Source organism: Lissotriton helveticus, chromosome 4_1, assembly GCF_964261635.1.
Source record: "Lissotriton helveticus chromosome 4_1, aLisHel1.1, whole genome shotgun sequence".
NCBI classification, from domain to species: domain Eukaryota; kingdom Metazoa; phylum Chordata; class Amphibia; order Caudata; family Salamandridae; genus Lissotriton; species Lissotriton helveticus.
Window position 1 is genome coordinate 1,364,753,381 of NC_136063.1, and position 22,367 is coordinate 1,364,775,747.

Genomic DNA, 22,367 nt, shown 5'->3' on the forward strand with positions numbered 1-22,367 from the left:
CTGAGGCCCGGTGAGGAGTGAGCATAGGCAACAAAGGCGGCCTAGTCCTGAGAACTTCCCCGTTTGGGTGGGACCGGCCTGGAAAATCCCATAGGGCTGCCGCACTACAGGAAGGATCAGTCGGGGTCAGCCTGAGTGGATTTTGCTGGTCTTCCCGGGCTGCCTTCACCTGCGACTGGGGGTGGTAATCAGCAGGCCGGAGCTCTAATTGATGTTCCTCTGGAGGCGATGAGATGGAGCCACTATAGTTGAATACAATATACATGCCCTGGGGATCGGCTGCTGGGCCTGGGGAGCCTACACACACGGGAGCGGACTGCACGGAGAGGCCCCTGGAAAGAGTGATAGACACCACATCGGTGAGTGGAGCGGCTGGGAGTAGCGGCGCGGCTGTGACCGAGTGGCTGAGGGCCGACGTAGTGATCGAGACAAGTAGAGGTCCTTAGGGGGCCGTCAAGTAACGCTCGGAGCCCCTGGCATGTAGCGAGAAGGTCTGCGGTGGCTGGAGTAGCAGCCAACGGAGGTGGGATGGCGACGAAAACGGAACAGGAGAAGTCCCAGTCTCGTTCATCCAGGGGATCGAGAATTGTTCAGTCTAACAAATTGGACAGATACACCCTGCCTAAAGGGTCCCCGGTGGAAAGTAGGAAGACCCCGCCTGGGGGGGAGGAAGCGGCTCAGTTCCCTGCCGAACCAACGTTGACGGATCTTATGGCGGCTATCACTGGAGTGCAGACGTCTCTGGGCCAGAAAATGGAGACCCTTAACAATAAGCTGGACACTGTCACTCTCGAGATGGGTCTAATATGAGCGGATTTGACAAAGGCGAATGAGAAGGTTAAGACACTTGAGGTCAAGACAGCTAGTTTAATTGATGACGTAAACCTGCTGCAGCAAGAGGTGCGAGACCTTAAGACGTCAAGAGCCTTCGCAGACCGCAAACTGGACAAATACGAAGGTAGGGCTAGACGCAATAATGTTCGCATCCTAGGGGTGCCGGAAAAATCAGAGGGTCAGGCGCCAGACCTATTTGTCGAAGATATAATCCTCAATCATCTCAAGCCCAAGGGCCTCAGTAACTTCTTCACGATTGAAAGAGCGCACAGGGTCCCGGGGGGTAGGCCCAAGCCGGGGGCACCCCCTCGCCCTATGATTGCAAGGGTCCTGAACTTCCGAGACAGGGACGCCATCCTTCAGGCGGCGCGTGCAAAGGGCCCCTTACAGTAAAAACACGTCCCTTTCCTTTTTCCCGGATTTTACCCAATTGGTCCAAAAACAGCGTCAGTTTTATAACGGTGAAGAAGAAACTGAGGGATATGGACCTAAAGTATGCTATGATGTACCCGGCCCGCCTCTGAGTGGAATTCAAGGGGAAGGCCTGGTTCTTCGACAAGCCGGAGGTTGCGGCGGATTGGTTGGAAACTATGTATACTGCTGAGAAGGAGACCGAGACACGGGACGAAGCAGATGAACAATAAAGTATTGTTAGCTGGCGGACTAGGGGCATCATCTGTGATATGTGGTGCGGGGGGGGGAGGGGAGGTGGGAGGGGGTGAATGTTGTCTTCCCCAGTCAAAAAATAATGGATGCTATATCATACTTTACTGCTTAGATCCGGGGAAGAGATGACATGGTTGGGGGGAGGGAGTTGGCGGGACCCTCTGAGCCCTCCCTCTCTTTTCTACTTTTAGTTAGTAATTGGTTGACGTGGGGGCGACAGGCACACTGTTAGTTGGGGATGAGCGAAAGCTGTATGCAGGGGTGCAGGGTGGGGGGAGGGAGGTTGAGTGTTGTGGGATATTTCTTATTCAGTGATTGGGAGTTGGTTTGTTTATTGTTTATTTTTTTTGTTGTTGTTTTTGTTTTGCATCAGGTGACAGTATCCTATTTCTACGTTGGTGGTGTGGGGTAAATGTCGAGTGCTAACCAGGGATCGGGGGTGAAAGTGTTGAGCTGGAATGTTAATGGCTTGGGTGACAAGATTAAACGTGGGATGGTGAATCAACTAGTTAGGAGGTACTCTCCAGAGGTGGTTTTGTTGCAGGAGACACACTTGGTTGGAAATCGATGTATGGCCCTGCACAGAGGTGGATACAAATTAATTTGCACATGCTGGGTTTACGTCTGGTTCTAGAGGGGTGGGTATTCTGTTTAAAAACTCCTGTCCGTTTGAGTTGTGGGCTACATGGTCGGACCAGAGGGGCAGATATGTAGGTGTTTCTGGACGGTTAGGTGGTATGACAGTTACCTTCTTATCTATATATGTGCCGCCGGGCCTTCAAGCTGATACCTTCAAGGATTTGAGCTCTATCTTTTTGACCCTGCCTTGTTATGTTATGTTATGTTAAATTAATTTGTTGAGCGCGCTAACACCATTAGGTTCCTTGGCGCTATACGGAGAGAGCAAGAAGGAGAGACAGGAAATAACATAACAGATAAAAACAGCTAATAATACGCTTCAGTGAAGAGGTGCGTTTTAAGGGAAGATCTGAATCTGGAATAGGGGGAGGACAGCCTAAGAGGAAGAGGTAAAGAGTTCCAGAAGGACGGGGCTAAAAATGAAAACCTGAGGCCACCGTGTTTCTTCCGCTTGCCTTTGGGTCTCATTGTTCTAGGGGGTGACTTTAACGCCGTGTTGGACGGTGGAGTTGATAGATTCCCTCCACGTCCACATGTAACATCGCAGAGGTGGCTCGCTGACTTTCTTGAATCAATGGGACTGGTGGATAGCTGGAGATTCCGCAACCCAGCTCGGAGATGCTTCACCCATGTCTCAGCTGCACACAATAGCATGTCTAGGTTGGACTACATTTTGGTTCCGGCGGCTATGGCCCACACAATTAGAGAGGTAAGACACTTGGGGAGAGGCATTGCTGACCACTCCCCGCTGTTGTCACAGTTTGAGATGGGACAGCCTGCAGTGGGTAGAATTGCACCGATCGATGCTTGGTACGAGAGACCCTGCTACAAAAAAGGAGGTGTGTCAGGTGTCGGAACACTATTTCCAGGACAACCAGGGTACAGTGGACTCAGCGCGGTCTATTTGGGAGGCGTACAAGGTGGTTTTGCGGGGTGCGGTCCACTCCTTGATTGCGGGGAAAAAGAAGAGGCACCAGGCCGAGGTAGTCAAAGTTGTGGCAGAAGTTGTGGATTTGGAGGACAAGGTAGCAGAGGTGGCAACTCCAGTTGACATGCACTTGCTGAAACTGAAACAAGATGAATATAAGGGCCTCTCAAGGGAACGAGCAATCGCACAAAACAATGATGTGCAAAACCGAATATATGAACATGGCGATAAGGCTGGTAAATTAATTGCTTGGCTAGAGCGAGGAGAGCGTGCCTCTCATCTGGTACCGGAGTTGGAGGGCTCGGGACCTGAGAACGTCACGGATCCACAGGCTGTGGCAGACACCTTTTCTGAATATTATAAGGAGGTGTACACCTCTGCGACTGATTTTACTGAGTCGGAGAATGCAGAGATGATTAGAGATATAGCTATGCCCAGCCTGTCAGAGGAAGACAGGGAATACTTAGACTCACCTATTACAGACGACGAAGTTGCACAAGCACTTAGAAGCATCAAGTCCGGGAAGGCAACGGGCCCTAATGGACTTCCTATAGAACTGTATAAAGTTAATGCCAATAAAATCGCTCCCCATATACGCGCCATGTTCCTTGAAAGTAGGGACCTGGGACAATTGCCATACGATCAACGGGTGGCAAATATTGTAGTAATCCATAAGTTAGGGAAGGCTAGGACATCCCCTTCCTCATACCGGCCTATCTCGCTTTTGAATGCTGAACCCAAGATATTGGCAAAGTTGCTTGCCACTAGATTGGTCAAGGTCATCACTACCCTGGTACACCCTGATCAGTCTGGCTTTATGCCGCGTCGTAATACAGCCCTGAATCTGAGTAGACTTCATGGAATATTGGGTGGTTCTTCAAAAATATTGGACCCATCGGTCTTAGTGTCCCTAGACGCCACCATGGCATTTGATCAAGTTGAATGGTCCTATCTCTTTGCCGTTCTGGTTAAATTGGGCTTTGGCCCTGACTTCATCAGCTGGGTTAGATTGTTGTATGCCACTCCACTGGCCAGGGTGATTGTAAATAACTGCAAATCGTCCGACTTTGTCCTCGGGAGGGGCACAAGGTAGGGATGCCCGTTGTCCCCACTTCTTTTTGCGTTAGCGTTGGAGCCACTGGCGGCGTGGGTCCGCTGGGACCGGTCAATATGTGGACTGCGGTGGAAGTTGGACTGGGAAGATAAAATCTCGCTTTTCGCAGACGATATTTTGTTATATTTAACAAAGCCCAGAGTGTCCCTGCGTAATTTCCTAGATGTTCTGGCGATATTTAGCAGGTATTCCAGGTTCGCAATAAATTGGGTGAAGTCTGTGTTGTTTGTCATATCCGGAGATCCGCCTGTTGTCCCGCAGACATGTCCTATAAGGATTGAGCAGGTGGGATTTAAATATTTAGGGGTATATATAGCACTGGATCCGAAAGAGAGATATGTCAACAATTTAGTACCTCCCTTGAGTCGACTTAGAAGGGATGTGGAACGATGGAGTGCCCTTCCCTTGTCATTACTTGGTAGGGTGGCTCTGTTTAAAACGATGGCTCTGCCCCGATTTTTGCATGTACTTCAAAACTCCATGGACCCGGTGCCTGCTGCTTACTTTCGGGAGATCGAGGCGCTCCAGCAGCATCTTCTTTGGGGCAGTAGGGCTCGTATAGCTTTTGTCAAACTCACTCTTCCTTGGTATGATGGTGGAATCGGGTTACCGGACCTGAGGAGATATTATTCAGCTGCTCACCTTGCGGCCGTAAACCACGTTATATACGGCCCACGCGGAGACCCTGGCTTTGCCATGGATCGTGGACTCACCCCAGGTGGAGATATTGTCAGAGCGTTATATGCCAAACCACGGAGAGTTACCATGTCGGGCCCGACGGCGCATGCAGTACACGTTTGGCATGCGGCCACCAGGGGTTTGGGATGGGAAGGGAAATTAACGTTGGCTACTCCCCTGTTTTTCTTGGATGTTTCCTGTTTGAATGTGAATGTGAGTTTTAGTATGGGTATGATTTTGGGTTGACTGGAAGAGTGAGTGAGCTGTGTGCCAATTTTTATTTCTCCTTGTTGTCCTAAGGCTGTGTTTATATATGTTGGTTGTATTTCCTACGATGACCTCATACAAAATTAAGACAAAGAAATGTACTGTATATTAAATCTCAATAACTGAATTATTTTTCTATGTTAATAAAAAGAAACATTTGATATATATTTTAGGTCTTTTGTGGGCTTTTGGCTCTTTTCCTTTATTTAGAGAGTTGTGAATACCTCCTCCTTACTATTGGAAACCACCTTCCATGTTTTCTTGTCATTTATCTCGCCCTGGCGGGTTGTTCCCCTCTTAGCTTGCGTAGTTTTCAGGGCCCCTCTTCTGTTTTTTGCATTACTCCCCTGTTTAACTCTGACAAGCTCGGGAGCCTGTGGCGTACCAAAGGGTTTGACAAATGGGATCTCATTGGTATAAGTCAGATTAAGAATGTGTGGGAGGGGGCGGAGTGCACACCTTTGAGTCACTCCAGAACAAGCATAAGTTGCATATTAGTGAACACTTTCGTTATTGTCAAGTTAGACACGCCCTTCTTGTTCATGTGCCGTCAGATGCGGAGCTCCCAGAGGCTTCCCCCCTTGAGGATCATGTGTTAGATGGACATCTCCCTGAAAAGACCGTCTCGCTAATCTATAAGAAGCTCATTAATAGCATGGAAAATCCGCTTGGTAGTATCAGGGATGCGTGGAGTGCGGATGGGTTGGAACTGGACGATGAGGATTGGACGGAGACGGTCTCCTCCCCGAGAGTAGTGGCGGTCCAGATGAGGCTCCGGTTGGTGCAACTCAAAATCCTACATAGATCGTACATAACTGGGCCAAGACTGGTTAAGATGGGGAAAGTGACTAGTGGAGATCAGGAGGGGGTGTGGTGAAGTGGGTACATTCATACTCATTTTGTGGCACTGTGACGAGATACAAGCCTACTGGATGAAGGTGCATGATGTTATGGGAGAAGCACTGGGAATGGTGATTCGACCGGAAGCCCGTAGATGTATTTTGAATGTGTGGGAACCCACTCATTTAAATGGCTACCAGAAACAATGGGTGACATTATGGTGGTGAAACGTAACATAGCTCAGCTGTGGGGTGCCAACCTGGCGCCACAGCCTGCCAAATGGGTTCAGGATCTGGACAGGTGCATGTTTCGGGAGAGGGCTGTATATGTGGCTAGGGGCTGTCCAGAGAAGTGGGGGAAGATTTGGGGAGCTTGGAATAGGCACCGGTGCGAAATATGTACCCCCCCCCCCGAAGTCATCAAGAGATGATACAGCGCTGGAATCCCCGTGATCCCATTTATTATATATATTGTGATGACTATTTGCACGTTCGACAGTACTGCCCCTATCACGTTGACAAGATTTGCTCACCTGATGTATGTTGTTTTTGTTTAATAAAAAGATATTTTTAAAAAAAAGTGGCTGAGGGTAGCTCTCTTTAAGGATCTGCGTTAGCTGGCAAAGAAAGAAAAGAACTGGTGTAAGCGCACAGTAGTGGCGTGTACATATGGGACGTAGACGTCACGTTCGGCGCAGATGACGTCAAGTCCGGCGCAGACCGCATCATGCGGAGCTGAACGACGCCACCAACCAGCGCGCAAGGATATTGCTCGAGTACAAGTCTTCTGGATTCACACTGACGCATGGGAAATTCAAAGGTAAGCAATCTGTGGCTAGATGTTTCTATAAGATAAGACCCTCACTACAGTCTAGGTAGTAGGTACCTTCCACTCCATCACATACTGAATCTTGGCATCCAACGGGCACCTCTTCCCATTCCCCACCTCATGCACAAGGTAGAGACTACAGAGGACTGCATCACCTCACACTTAGTTGACTTGATGGTCTGTTTTGCCTCCTGCCTCATTCCCAACACCTGTTCCAGGTGCTTTAGGTGGTCCTTTAATGCATGGCAAAATATGGCAATATCATCCAAATTGACCACACAAAACCTTTCCAACCCTGCAAGAACATGCTTCACCATGAGGTGAAAAGTGGCAGGAGCATTTTTCAAACCAAAGGACATCACCATAAATGAATACAGCCCATCTGGTGTAGAAAATACAGCCTTCGCTTTAGAATCTGGTGCCAAAGCGATCTTCATAAATCCACTAGTCAGATACAAGGTGCTAAAGTAATCTGCAGTACCTAACCAATTCACAAACTTATCCGGTCTGGGGACTGGATGGGCATCAATTATGGTTACCTCATTGAGGGCTCAGAAGTCCACACAGAAGAGCAAGTCAATAGATCATTGCTTTGGTACTAGAACCACAGGACTAATCCAAGTACTCCAAGATCTCTCAAAGACTCCAGAGTCCAACATTTTGGTGACGTCACTCTTAATAAACCTCTGAACCCAGTTAGACATTCTGTACATTCTGCCCTCCACTGGCAGACTGTCAACTTTGTCGAAGGCATGCACACTGATGGATATCAATGCTGGAGTCAGCAAGGAAAGGTTGGCTAACCATCCCAACAACTGTCTACACTCTCTCTGCTGCTCAGATATTAACTCCGGGACTAACCGAACCCCTTCCACAGTGCCATTCTTCATGCCACTACGCACTAACTCAGAAAGAGGCTCACAGTCTTCCTACTCTTCTTCTGCCATGACATTCACTGTGTAGTTTCTCCAGAGATGAGACTTCAGCCTGTTCACAAGGAATACCCTCTTAGGTTCCCTTGTAGCTCCAGGGCACACAAAGTAGTTTACCTCAGACACCTTCTAAACTACTGTATATGGCCCACACCATTTGTCCTCCAATGCTCTGGGACAAACAGGCTTCAGCACCAGTCAGCATACCTTTGTGGTCATACCATTCTTTCATCAGTGCTTGGCTACCCTGAAGATTTTCCTTTGGCTGACTCATGTACAGCGCCATCAACTTCCTGAGGCAAATCACATAGTCCACTACATCCTCTGTGGAGATTGAGGTTCCTTTCCACCCTTCTCTTACCAAGGTGAGTGGAACCCCCCACCGGATGTCCATACAGAAGTTCAAATCATGCTCTTCAGTGTTTTGTTAAACCGTTCTACCAAACCATTGGTTTGTGGGTGGTATAGCGCAGAGAAGTGGTGTCACACCAGCTTGCTCCCACATGTCTTTCAAGTAACAGGAGATAAAATCGGTTCCCTGGTCAGAAATTACCGTCCTTGGAAATCTGACCCTAGAAAAAATCCCTTGGAGAGCTCTTAATACCACTCTTGCAGTCATGCTACTCAGAGGTACAGTTTCAGGGAGCCTGGAGGCGGTGTGGTGCACCACAAGCAAGATATACTTGTGTTCTGCTCAAACGTAACACCTACAACTGATCTAGCAAGCTGGACAGGTCCTATAGAATCCCTTAGTGTATCTCTAGCCAGTAGAACAGAGTGTCCATATAATCCTGGGTTTTTCTAATCCATAAGTGCCCTGCTACGGGCACTTCATGGGCCAGTGACAACAGGACATTCCTGTGCACTAATGGAACCACTAGTTTCTTACTAGTTCCTGGCCCACAAATTACTGGTGCACTGTAAAATAAGACCATCCTCCCAGCCAAGATAGCGTTTTCTGACCACTCCTTTGCTGACTGGATCCTGGGCATCCTTCCAAAGTCCCACAAGCATAGGATACTACTCCTGTGCCAAGCAGAAATCTTCCCGAATGGGCCCGCCAGCAGCTAACAAACCTGGCTGCTCTAGAAGTGATCCAAACTCCAGTAGAAGGTCCGCTGCAGGACCCTCATCTTCCTCTTGAGCAGAAGCGACGACCTTCAAGCCCACTGCCTTCCTGGAGTCTGCCTTTTCCTCCTAACTACCTTGACCTGGTCCCTGCAAACTAGAGACGATTCCAGTCTCACTCTGAGACTGAAGTGCAGCCTGTGTTCTGGTCAACACAGCTGTTGTTCAAGCCATAAAGGCTTCTAGTCCTGGCACTAAGCCTAGAGTTAATCAAATCATTGCCCAAGAAACATTCAGCTCCTTGCTTTTCCATTACCCCAACATCAATCATGGCAGACTTGCCACTGAGCCAGGCCCTCCTCAGTGACTAGCAAACATGTATCATTGGTTCCAAGGATTATCTCCTCAAGTTTAAGGTACTTCCTCTCAACCACAGTGGGGAAGGCTCTAGTATCCCTCAGGGCAGGCACTTTCCTACCATCAACACAAACATCCTGCACAAATTCCATTATATTAGGATGGATGTGCTTCAGAGTATCTAGGTCAGTCTCCCAAATGTCCATAGCTACTAGGTTGAGCACAACAGGTCCCTCTGGGGTAACCCATGTGCAACATCCTTGTTTTTACAGGTGTCGCTGGGTCAAATTCCTTCGCTCTAGTAATGCATCTTGTGCCACTTACAACAAGTCACCACCTTGAAAGTAGAAGGGTTTCCTTGCCTTCCCTTTTCATGATGCCCCATCGCGGACCCACCATTACCATACCGAGGTTTCCTGGGCCCTCCTCGAGTTCTATGAGAATTACCCTGGTCTTTACCCTTCTGTTTGGAACCAGTCTGTGGAGAGTTCTTCTGCTCCTTTAGCTTAGAACTATGCAGCTACAGCCCTATAAAACGTTGTTAACCAACCACTTATCAGCTCACACTGTATGTTTTGTTGGATCCCTCTGTTAGATCAGACAGGTATTGCCTAAGTGGGATAGAGGACTCCTTCTTGAGTCGCTCTGTCACCATCAACTGGTTAAGGGACTAAAAATCCTTGGCCTCCATCCCTCTTAACCAGTCATTCCAATCATGCAATACACCATAAAATCCTAGTCTCAAACAGAACACTATCTGCTCTCCTGCAGTCATGGAATCTCTGAAGTCATTGAGCTGCCTTTAGCCCAAACCATCTAATCAGAGTTTCCTTCCTTCGCTCACACACCATTTAGTCTGCCAAAGGCATCCTCCTTATGACAGGAGTCCCTTCCATTGGCAGCTGTCTTAGGCACCTCATTTAAGGCATGAGCATTTCAAGCGACCTCAAAGGATCACAAACCATTCCAAAACATTCTGACCATCCACATCTTTCCTCACATCAGATCAGATTATTCCTTCTCATGTGTTAGAGTTGTCCATTCTCCCCCAAGGAAAAACGACCTAAAGAGAAAAAGCTACTACGTGAACGGATATTTATGAATTCGTAATTGCTCGGACCTCAGGATTCCCACAATTGCCTCTGAGCACTCGGTCCACGTGTGTTTTGTGGCAAGTATTTTTATGTGAATCGAATTTTATGAGTTTTTGAGCCCCTGTGTATTCTGTGTTCTCGGCACAATACAACCCTCCTTTGGTTTGAGCTTTTTAAATCATGGTCTCTGCATTCTACGGCCCTGAAACTGGAGATCTAGCATATTGAGTGGCTCCAGAACCTGAACCTTTCACTGTTCAGTGACTACACAATGGATCACCAAGACCTCTTTTCCCCAACTCTTCTACGATAGTAATCTGACCCTTATGCCTCCGGCTATATTTTGTGTAGTGGCTGCTCGAAGGCATAACCTTTGCATAGGTACTCTTTATCATACAACTGGTAGGGCAGTGCAGCATGTTCAATAATGTCCCTGTCATAGATATCTTTGTGCAAGCTGCTTATCTGAATCCTGGTAGACCTACTCAGTCTTTCATGTTTTCAAATTAGATCAAATAGGATCCTTTCAGCTGGAGTATTACTAATTTATGGTGCATAGAGGAGCTGCACAACTTTGGCAGTCAGTTTGTAGATAAAAACAGTCTTGTCCTGGGACTTTAATGCTGAAAATTTACAGAAGGTAAAACATCTATCATTCAGCTTATTGCAAAAAAACAGCTCACGCTGTATCAGTAGCTTGGATGAATAAATAACCCAAATCCTGTTGTTGAAAAAATAACTTAGGAGGAAACATTCTCTTGTTCTCCAAATATCTTGAGCAGAACAATATCAGCCAACAGGAATGCTTTTTTTTGCTGAAATGTATCATTTACCTATGCTGTGCATATACAAAAAAGCCAGTTGAAGGGTAAAAAGTATGCAGCTCCGGGGTACATATTCCACAGTTATTCTGTGCACTGTAAACCATTATTCCTGTGACGTTGATATCTTCATACCTTGCTATCACTCATTTTAGAGAACCGTGGCCCACTGTATTATGATAAAAATGCACAAAACAGGAAAAACACATTGTTAGACGAACTGTGGTCTATTGACGACATTTTAGAAGCTCTTATGATGCACAAAAGTGGATCAGTTCTGAAATTAACCGTATAACGTGGACATGACTGCTTTGTTATGCCTGCAATAAAGTAACCACGCTGCAAATGTGGGTATGTCACAAATGTATCTACTGAAAACCTGGCAGCTAAATGGCAATGCTGCACCATGTCCTAGTGTTGCATTTAGCACATTTAAACAAATTAATTAAACACATCTGAAGGATGAATCAGATTGTTAAAAATCTCTAGCGACACCTCTCAAAATACAACACTGTAGGAGCAGGAGAATGATAGAATGTTTTCCAGTCTGACAAGATCTTTAATACTTCATTTTCAAAATGCGTTATGGTTTTAGAATTCTTTACAGAACCGATTCAAACTCACTTAATTGGGCAGTGGTGGACTCCAGATCAGCCAAAAATACTGGAATTTGTTGTAGGTGTTCCTGTAGCTCCATGAGACCACTTCTCTTTCGCTCCCAGTGTGCAGAAAGCATGACTACCTCACTGTCCACCAGCTAAAACAAAAAGAATACAACTCTAAAATGTTTGGCATTTTAGCACTTATGACTGTCTTTTACACTTTTAGCTAAAGGAATTACCTATAAATGGTGTTACTAGGGAATGCGGCACAAGGAATAAAAAGTTACTTAGCTCAAGCAATGGTTCTTTAGGGCAATTTCTTCTCTAGGTTTGAGTTTTTTCCAGTTCTTACCCTCAAACAAGGAGGTTCCTAAAAGACATTTTCCTTTGCATTTTAAAGCAGGTTAGGCTCAACAAACATCTGCGAACGTGTTATGTCATGTAGCTTTTGTATGGCACGCAAATGCCACAAATATGGAATTGTGAGACTGCCCTGTTGACAGTGACAACAGACTGAATTGTATGTTTGTTTAGAAAGATGTGTGGTTGTAGTAGGTTCTAAGGGGGATTAGATTAGGTGGGTGTGGTGCATAACAACCACCTTGGCCACATTGCATTGCATCAAACGTGACAGTGCTGCTATGTATGAGAGGATGTAGCCTTAAGGCTAGAGTGGTCGACCTCTAAGTTGGGGAACCGGGTTTGAGTCTCTGGAACGACGCTCAACATCCTGTGATTCTGGGCAAATCACCAAATCTCCCCGTTCCTAACAAAATGAATGTGTCTATCTAACGAAACTGGTGCTCATGTAAAGCGCTCTGATACCCGATTCTTCAGGTCTAGTTTGCATTATATAAAAAAATTAATTAAAAAAAAACTCAATGTATTCACTGATATGTTACTTGAATAGAGTGCAGCTCATGGATTCTATGTACCAAACTGAAAAAACTGTCCGGTGTGTGGCTCCCGTCATTGTTTGAGGTAAGGTGGCAAACCCATTAAGTTCACACAAAACATAGTGGGTTTATAGGAGTGTCTATATTTGTCCAGAATCGCCAATGTTCAATCTCAGGAGGTCAACCATCACCACTGTGGTGGTTCTCACCCAGAAGAGTAAAAAGCGCAACTCAAAGAAATCACCAGACAACCACAGTAGTGGCTCTGTGGGATCCACCCAGAAGAGGGGGCAGCGCAACAAAAGAAAAGGACGGCAAGACATAACATGATAGTTGGTCTGTGTGTCTACTCAGTAGTGGTAGTGATGCAACCAAGAAGGTAAAAAGCTACCAGGGAAGAGTATCTAAATGGGACTTGGGGACGATCTGCTGTCTTCTTACTTTCTGCGTCATCTCAAGATCTTGGCAAAACAGTGGACATAGCTTTTCTTGCCAGACCACAGTATATTATGCAATGTACCAAACGGGCCGATTCGCATAGGCCAGTATGCGACTGGTAAAATGCCTTTTCTGATGCATTAAAAGCACTGCATTCGCAAAATAGGTAATCGCAATTTTTGCGATTACCTAATTGGCGAATGGATTCAGGGAATCGCAATTTACAATTCCCTAAATGCGATGCATGTAGCATTTTCAAAATGCGACTTTGCATTTAGGATTCGCAAATTACCATCGACTTCAAGTTGATGCTAATTTGAGAATCCTTTGAAAAATTCATGAAGGTGCATTTTTCAAAGTGCCATGTGGCGCACACACATGCCCTTAGGGCGTGTGTGTGCGCCACAATTGCACACTTACCTTTTTTTGGGGGTGCATTAGGGGGGCCTTAGTCCCCCTTGCAATTGCATTCACAATTAGTGATTACCAATTTGGTAATCGCAAATTGTGAATGCATTCCCATTCATTCCTATGGGCCTATAGGACAATAGGCCCATAGGAATGACCAATGAGTAACGGCTGCCCACCATACAATAGCAGGAAACAGACTTCTTAGGGAATGAAAAGGAACAACGGATTTAGTGTCATTTAAAGTTTGGAAGGACTGGAGATAGCCATAAATCAGTGGTTCTCTAGCTCCGCCGAACTCGCTGCTCCCCCAACTCATTTAGAGGTGGGGGGGCCATTAAAAGCTGCAGACAAAGCCACAGATGGACGTCAATCAAAGGCGGCAGCCATCCACCACAAGGTTGCCCCCTTTTATTATTTAAGGTGGACCTTGTGATGCTTATTTTCCCTGCCAAGAGACCAGGCGAGGGTAAACAGGCAATTGCCCTGATGACGCAAGCCACGACCATTACCTAGTTTTTAGTTATACTGCAATTGCATCTAAACCGCAGTTCTAGTGCAACATTTTGGAATTCTTGCAGTGATGCTTGCACAACTCTTGCACTGATCTCTATGAACTAGCTTTTAATAACTCTTAACAGGGACCATTCTTAAAGGGCACGGTCATTATACGTGTTTTGAAACGGGCCACACCTGCGTGAAAAACAGCTGTACAGGCTTTATACCACTAAAGCCTCATACATGATACAATCCACCCGGCAATCTGTATGCGATCCCCGATGTGACATCAGCAGTGTGTGGACAGGCTGCAGAAGGAAGAGAGTTATATCTGGTAGCTGGAGCTGCAGTATGAGGGGCATTGTGTGGCTCATACAACATTCTTAGCCATTGCTAGAAAGCAGAGGTGACTTGTCCGAGCATCCAAACTAATGGTCAATGTTGGCATGCACTTCGCAACAACAGCAACAAAAAATTGACTAAGATATGTCTACTTTATAGAAGGGTTGGAAATCTGGTACATGAATGGACATCTGAATATCAGGCCAATCACTGAGTCGAGTGCCTTTTGTGGCTGCATTTCGGTCTGTGAATATAATGAAGATTGGTTTATTCCGATATCCTTTTAGGTGTTCTAGTGAGTGCCAACCTGTTAGATCTGAAGTTTTTTGAAGAATTGTGCTTTGTTGATACAGTGGGCAAGTGGTGTTGGTGTACCATTATTCGGTAACGACTATTACTGGATTGCTGAGTATGGCCTAACTGTGGTTGAAGCTTTGTACTGCGAGGGTGATGTTTCCCTTTGTAAGAATGTCAGCCAGCGGTGGAAGGGGGCATGAATGCTTACGTACAGTTAAATGTATCAGATAAAAGCCCTTCTCAATATTGAGATTGAAAGGTTGTGCCACCCGGTGTGACATTGTAAAACAGGCGGTGTACATTTTGATTAGCTTTTGAAGCACCATCTGAACGGGGTTGAATAGGTCATGGTGAAGGTGGACAGACTTCTGAGCAAGCCTTCCCTGAGATCACCTAGTAGAGGGTGAAAGTCAATGAACAGATCTAGGCACCTGAGAGGGCACCAATGAAAAACAGTGATAGGCTCTTGGGATACCTTTGCTAGGAAAATGACATTAGAAAGTGTGGTGTGCCACGTATTCCTACAATAATTTGAAGAAATGGTCTTCAGACTCTTGTGGAATTTGAGGAAGTCTCTGTCTTGTCTCATATGAGAGAGAAGCCAATTGTGAAGGGGAAGCTCTATACACAGAGGCATTTGCTGCCAAACCGTTTAACACTGGTTGGGAGTAGGGTTTATTTTTAGCGGCTGACCTCAGGTTTTTGAGTCTCTGATAAAGCGGACAGGCCGCAAGGTGCCTTGGTGGAGCAATGAAGTGCTTGTGGGTGAAGCACAGTGACCTGCACAGTGTGCTTTCCAATATGGGAGGCTCAAGAAGGGTTTTCAGAGTTTGCATGATGTGGTGCCAGCATGGCAGACTGCTGATAAACCACTCCATGTTCTTGTTATGTTATTTGTATTTGCAGAGCGCTCGGTCACCCGCGAGTATACTAGCACTGAGCAGGTGTGTCGCCCTGCCTAATTGAAAAGTCAGTTTTTCAGCTTCTTGTGAAAATCAAAAAGAGAGGAAGAGGCTCTGATGTGGAATTGAAGGTCATTCCACGTTTTAGGAGCGATGTAACAGAATGCCCGTATTCAGTACTCTTTGAAGGCCTATGTAAATCATACTGGAATAACCCAAATAATCAATGCGACTATCAAGAAAGTTTTGTGAGGAAGATGTAACACAGGTAGTAGAGAATGAAAAAAGATTTTTAGCATTTGAAGGAAATAGGTTGTTCTAGAGTCAAAGTGCAGTGCTTTTAGTCCCAGTTCATTTTTTCCTCGCCCTAACAGGAAAGATTTTATTCATATGCTTATCTCTTGGCTCAGAGAGGTTATTTATGAATTTACTGAAGATACCCAAGATGAAGAACTACATACAGGACCTCTTGTGTTTGAATGGATAGGTGGGTGGTACACGATTCGTAGACCACAACAAGGGAGACGATTAGGTTGGCGTCCTAAATGGAGTGAAACATTACCCTGCATAAAGTGATCTTGTACGGACAATCCAATAGCCCTGGGAGTTAATGGACATTATTTGATGGGATGCAATCATAGAGCTATAGCTACACTACAGAACCATTAGGCCTTTTGGCGCTATAAGGGATCTACAGTTGAAGTGGTGTATCCCAAGTTGATGCTGCAGTTTTAGCATCAGCCGGAGTGTCCTGTGGACTTTGGCCTTTTTGAGTAAGATGACCCTGCAACCCCCTTTATCATCTCTCCCTTGGTGTGGTCTACCAATCATATATGCCGTGAAGATTTATGACCCGTTAATGGTCTTGCCGAAATGCGCGTCAGCACAGCATTGGGGATCGGATCAAATTGTGTAACACAAGTTAATAATAAGTCACAAAATATTGTATGCATCTGAGCAACATAGGCAATTTATATCTGGCATAATGTTAGGAATTTGGAGAAAACATCCTTCAATGGATAATGTCAAAGAGATATAATAGGGTGAAGCATGTCAACGGTTCAAGTCATTAATCCATGTAGGTCTTAAAAATGAAATATTAACTATGTGAAAAACTTGTGCATCACAACTACACTGTGACAATATATAATACCTAGGTTTTCTGGTTCCCATCTCATTGGCTTTACATGTGGTGAGCTATTGGCTGTACATGTGATGTGACTGATGCCATGCATGTGTAGATTGGTGACTGCAGTATGTTTTTGGTATCTTTAATACAACAGTACTGGAAAAGTGAGGGAAGGGAAAGTTTCCACTAAGGGAAGAAACCTAAGGAGTGTACAATGTACAAAAGTGTATATTTGTATGAGAATTTTCTAAATAAGAATACAAATTGTTTTGTAAGAATAAATAAAAGCGGTTTGAATAAACTGTGGTCTTTTTCAAATTTAGCTTTTGGCTCAACATATGTATCTATTGAATCTGGGATTTAGGCCATGCATAAACATGGATGGGTAAGTGGGGATTGTTTGGTTAGATGGGGAAGCGCGCACCCAGAGTGTCATGTCGTCTTCACGTGAAGTGTTAGTAAGGGAATGGGCACTATCCGCAATCCCACCCCTCCGAGTCCCTCAACCCCAGCTTTCGGCCTGCTGCGCTGCGTATGGAAGAATAGGACATGCACATTCCGTGTGACCCAGTGTCTCAAGGCCACCTTGCATGCCCCAAGCAGTAGCCCTCCAATCTTAAGCAGGCAATGCGTACCTCTAGTACCGCTGCGACAGAATAAGCAATGTGGCCATGTGGCCTTGTCCTTAGAGACAGAAAGCAAATAAATCAGAAAAGTGAAGAAAAATACACCTCCCCCCCCACCCGCCCGAGCCCCAACTCCAACACCCTCCCCGCCTCCCCCCCCCACCCCAGGTCCAGGTCCGATCCGACCCACGCACAAAGTAATCCTCCTCCCAACTCAACAGCCCTCAGTTTGGGACAGACGCAAGATACGCAAGTACCTAGGGCACGTGACTTCTCTGAATTCCGTGGCTAAAAGGGACAGGAATGGTTGCCACAGGTCCACGTACTTCGCACCCTCCCCGGCTTTGGTCATGGACGGTTTTTCCATGCCCAGCACTGCCCATAGTCGAAACAGCTACCCCTGAAGGGAAGGAGTATGTGTGGTGCGCCAGAGGGACAAGATGTTTTGCAATGCAGACCCAATAGCGATGGCGATCAATCTGCCCCTGCGTGACCGTAACGGGTATGTAACAGGATTTGGGAAGCCTAGTATAACATAGGAAGGGAATCGTGGGATTTCAGTGTCGAAGTGGGCATCAACCTCATCTAAGACTGACTTCTAATAACCCCAGAGGTGTACACAGTCCCAGAGAAGCTGTACCAAGGACCCCGTTTCCCCGCAGCCGCGCCAGCATGTTGCCTCCCTACTGCGATCCATCTCATGTAGCCTCTCTGGGGTGTAGTACCAATATGTTGCTATCTTGGTGAGTGTGTCAGTCAGGCCCATGTGGTAGGCGGATGCCGCGCACAATAATATATACCATCCCATTCTTTAGTGCGTCCTAACTCCCTTTCCCATCGGGCCCTACCCGAGTTATAGACGTGGGAGTAGCGATCTAACAACATGCGGTAGAGGTCAGAGATGAGGTGCTTATCTGTCGTCCTCGTGATCAACCAATATTCATAAGGCCGCAATTGCCTGTCCGCCGCCTCCCGTACCTGACCGTTAAGAGCCCAATGCCGCGCTTGTAAATATCTAAGGCGTTCCGACTCCGGCAGCCCGTAGTCTTGTTTGAATGTTTCGAAGGGAATGATCCCGTCATCCTTGTACATGTGGAACAGAGACCTGCATCCCGCCGGGCGCCACTTCTCGTAAGCCACGACGTCCCGTCCGGGGGTGAAATCAGGATTCTCCAGCAGAGGTGTAAGCGGGGATGGGAAGGTGGTTAGTTCATGTTTCAGATTGGTGCTATCCCACACCTCCAGATGTACCCTCGTGATGTGGGAAGCGTAAAGATTAGGGGGTCTGTTCTGCTTGCGGAGAAAGGGCACTTCCTGGAGTGGACGGCCCGCTATGGCCTGATCCTGGAAAAGCCAGTGTTTCTCTGACTCCCATCTGCTCCATTCGACTAAAGTTCTCAGTTGGGTTGCCTGATAATACAATAGGAGGTCCAGCAGACCCACACCTCCCTTCTCGGGCGGCAGCGTTGCCACGCTAAGTTTCATTCTAGGCTTCCTGCCGTTCCAAATGAATTGTGCCAGTTCGGATTGCGTCTGGCGGAGCCAACCATCTGGTGGGCGGAGGGGGATGGCCCGGAATAAATAAAGAGTCTGCGGCAGGACCGTCATTTTGACGGCAGCCACCTTACCTAACCAGGATAGTGGCAAATGCTTCCACCGACTTAGCTCCTTGCGGATAAGAAGGCTCAGCCACGCATAGTTGACCCGAGCCGTGTCCTGCAGCGTGGGGGCGAGGTGGATTCCCAGATAAGGGACAGTAGTCTGCGTCCAGCGAAATGGAAAACTATTCTGTAGGTGGGATCGGGTGTGTGCCTCTAGAGAAAGATCCAAAGCCTCCGACTTAGCCATATTAACCTTAAATCCCGACACCCTAGAGAAGGCGTCAAGACTTTCCACGCATGCTGGTAGGGAGGTAGTCGGGGAGAAGAGGGACAAAAGGATGTCGTCGGCATAGAGACTGAGTGTGTGTGTAGGCACCGATCCTAATGCCATGCACCTCCGGGTTAATCCGTATCGACTGTGCCAACGGCTCCATGTATAAGGCAAAGAGCAGGGGCGAGAGTGGGCACCCCTGCCTTGTGCCACGCTCGATGGGAAAGCGAGGGGAGGAATATCCATTGACCTTGACCATCGCTGTGGGAAAAGAGTAGCAATTAAGGGCCCACGTACGAAATTTGTCGACCAGCCCCGCCTTCACCAACACCTGCTCGAGGTAAGGCCAATGAACCAGGTCAAACGCCTTCTCGGCGTCTATTGCTAGAAACATATACTCTCCCGCCGTCCTCGTGGCCTTTTCTATGAGATGCAGCGCCCTTTTCGTGTTGTCCACCGTTTTCACGCTCCGGGATGAAACCCGCCTGGTCGGGATCAATCAGGCTTGGCATGAGAGGCGTGAGCCGCGTCGCCAGGATACTAGTGTAGAGCTTGAGGTCTACATTGAGTAGGGAAATAGGTCGGTAGGCCTCACAGCGCGAACGGTCCTTTCCAGGCTTGGGAATGGCGGAGATAATCGCATCTAGAAGATCCCTCGGGATTGTTCCCGGGTCAGCAAAGGAATTAAAAAGAGCGGTCAGCAGCAGCACGACCTGCGCGCAAAACGTTTTGTAGAAAATGGCGGAAAAACCGTCCGGGCCAGGGGCTTTGGCCAGTTTGAGGCGAGAGATAGCCGCAATGACCTCCTCCGGACGGATAGGCCGGTCTAATGACTCTGCCTGCTCAGGGGTCAGGGACGGGAGGGGAATGGACTCCAAGAACCTCTCGCCTTCCGCCAGGTTCAAGGAAGATCCCGCGTACAGGGATGTATAGAAGGCGCTAAAGGCCGCAGCTATGTCTGCATCCTCGGTGACCACCCCCCCGTCCTGTGTGGAAATCTCCCGAACCGCATGCCGCTGCTGCACCTCCCTCAGTGCACGTCCCAACAATCTTCCAAACCGTTCACCCCCTGTGTAATATAGATGTCGCACCCTCACTGCCGGATATTCCGCCCGATCTTGGTCGAGCGCCGCCAGTTGCTGCCGTGCCTGCCGTAACTGTCTCCATATTCTTGGCGCACCCGTGCGTTGGTGCATGTGCCAGAGTTCGCGCGCTTTCCGTGACAATTCCTCTCGCTTGCGTGCTCGCTCCGCATTTTCAGCTACCGAAACCGCGATCAATTCCCTACGGAGGACTGCCTTAAGCGCCGCCCAGCGAGTGCCCAAAGAGGTGTCTGTGGTGTTGTTGTGTGTTAAGTAATCTCTAATAGTCCCCTTAAGCCTTTCAACCACCTCAGCCCGGTGCAGTAGTGTGTCGCGCAGTTTCCAGGAACGTGGTGTTCGGGTAATCGGGGGGAGGGCAAACACCGCCACCACGGGGGAATGGTCACACAGGGACGCAGCCGCGATTTCAACCTCTGCAGCGAGCGCATGCATAGGGGATGAAACTAAGAAGTGATCGAGGCGGGCAAAGGTTTTGTGAGCATTAGAGTAGTATGCATATCCCTTCTCGCCCGGGTGAAAGCTGCGCCACAAATCCACCATACCCATGTCCTCTAGTCTGGTTAGTCCATCTACAGAGAGTGTACCGGCCTGCGAAGAGCGCTGCCCTGACCTGTCCTGCAAAGTGTCCATCACCAAATTCAGATCCCCACCTACCAGGATGTGGTGGTCAGACAATGCGGCAACCTCTGTGAGGGCTGAATGTAAGAACTTCTCTTGGCCTTCATTCGGAGCATAGATAGAGCACACCGAAAACGTGGACCCCCTAGGGAGAATCTGTAGGACAACAGTCGCCCCTTCATTTCCACCCCCTTCTGCAGTACCTTCCCCCTGAACCGTTGGGCCACCAGTATCGCCACACTTAGTAGGAGATGAGGAGTAGAATTGGTGCGGAAAGCAGCGAGACCGCATCCTGGAGCAGTCTTTCTGCAAAAGGTGGGTTTCCTGCAGCAGACAGATGTCTGCTTTGGAGGCTTCCAGAAGGGAGAGTATCGCCTTCCGTTTCACCGGGTTGTTAAGTCCTCGCACATTCAGCGTGAGGACCCTCAATTCAGTCGGGGGCATGGGTCATCCTACGGGGAACTGGAGCCCCCCAAAGTGCTGTGTCACTTGCTAGCCAAAGCCTCCCTACTTGAAGCTGTCTGCTCGGTAGGAAGTATCGCAACTCACGCTCCCTGCCGGTAAGAATGGGGGTCACCCAATGCAACACCAAAAACGTCTCCGGACCTGGAGCCTGCCCTCCCTCCCACTCCCTCCCCCCCCTCCCCAACAGAGCCCCTGAAAAGAAGAAGAAGAAAACCATAAGAAAACCAACAAATCGAAACATACTTATTGTCCATCATCCAAAGATGATTGGTGAAACAGAAAGGAAGACGCCCACAGGTGGAACTGACGATCTTCATCCGTTCTTCCCTGACGTCCAACAGGATCTTCTTCTGGAACCAATGGTTGGTTCCCTCCGGCACCGGCCAACCGCCCACAGGATGTGCGCTCAAGACAGTGTCCATACGCGTCCGTTGTGGCCTCTGTCACCCTGGCCACAGACGCCACTGCTGCCCCCCTTTCGCGCAGGGTGACCGAGAGATCCGGTCTCGTCGCTGTCGCCGGTTCGCCGACCTTTTGCCATTCTTGGGAACGGCGCCGTTGCCGGGAAGGGGAGACATTGGTGTCAGTCGGGTTGTTAGCTGGATCCAATCCCAAGAGTTCGCAGGCCGCGTCTAGCGACCGAATCTGGATAAGTTTGGACTTCCATTTAAAGATAAGTCTGAACGGGTGCCCCCACGAATAGGGTATCCCTTGCTCTCACAGGAAAGTAGTGACTGGCCGGAAGCCCCAGCGTTTAGCCAGGGTAGAGGCCGCAAGGTCTTGGTACAGCACAGGCCGATGATCACGAAATTCCAGGGGAGAGTGATCGCGCGCCATCCTCAAAATTCTTTCTTTGAGCTGATAATCATGGACACAAACCAGAATGTCCGGAGGCGGAGCCGTGGGACCCCTCGGAAGGCCAACTCGGTGCACTCTGTCCATCTTGATCTCCCGTGCCTCCTCATCGTTCAGGACGTGCCGGAAGAGTGCCTCCACATATTCTCGCAGGTCTGTCCCCTCTCCTTTCCACGGCACTGCCCGTATCCGTATGTTATTCCGACGAGACCTGTTCTCCAAATCTTCCGTGTGCACTTGGAGGTCAAGG

General features: G+C 48.0%; 1 protein-coding gene across 2 annotated transcripts in view; it reads right to left on the bottom strand.

Moving 5' to 3' along the window:
• The window catches only part of DTNBP1 (dystrobrevin binding protein 1), a 495,181-nt gene that overhangs the window by 302,852 nt on the left and 169,962 nt on the right, over positions 1–22,367 (bottom strand). For both annotated transcript variants that reach the window (XM_078687921.1, XM_078687920.1), the window contains exon 5: positions 11,691–11,823. In XM_078687921.1, coding sequence (XP_078544047.1) covers positions 11,691–11,823 — 133 coding nt within the window. The remainder of the gene's footprint in view (positions 1–11,690; positions 11,824–22,367) is intronic.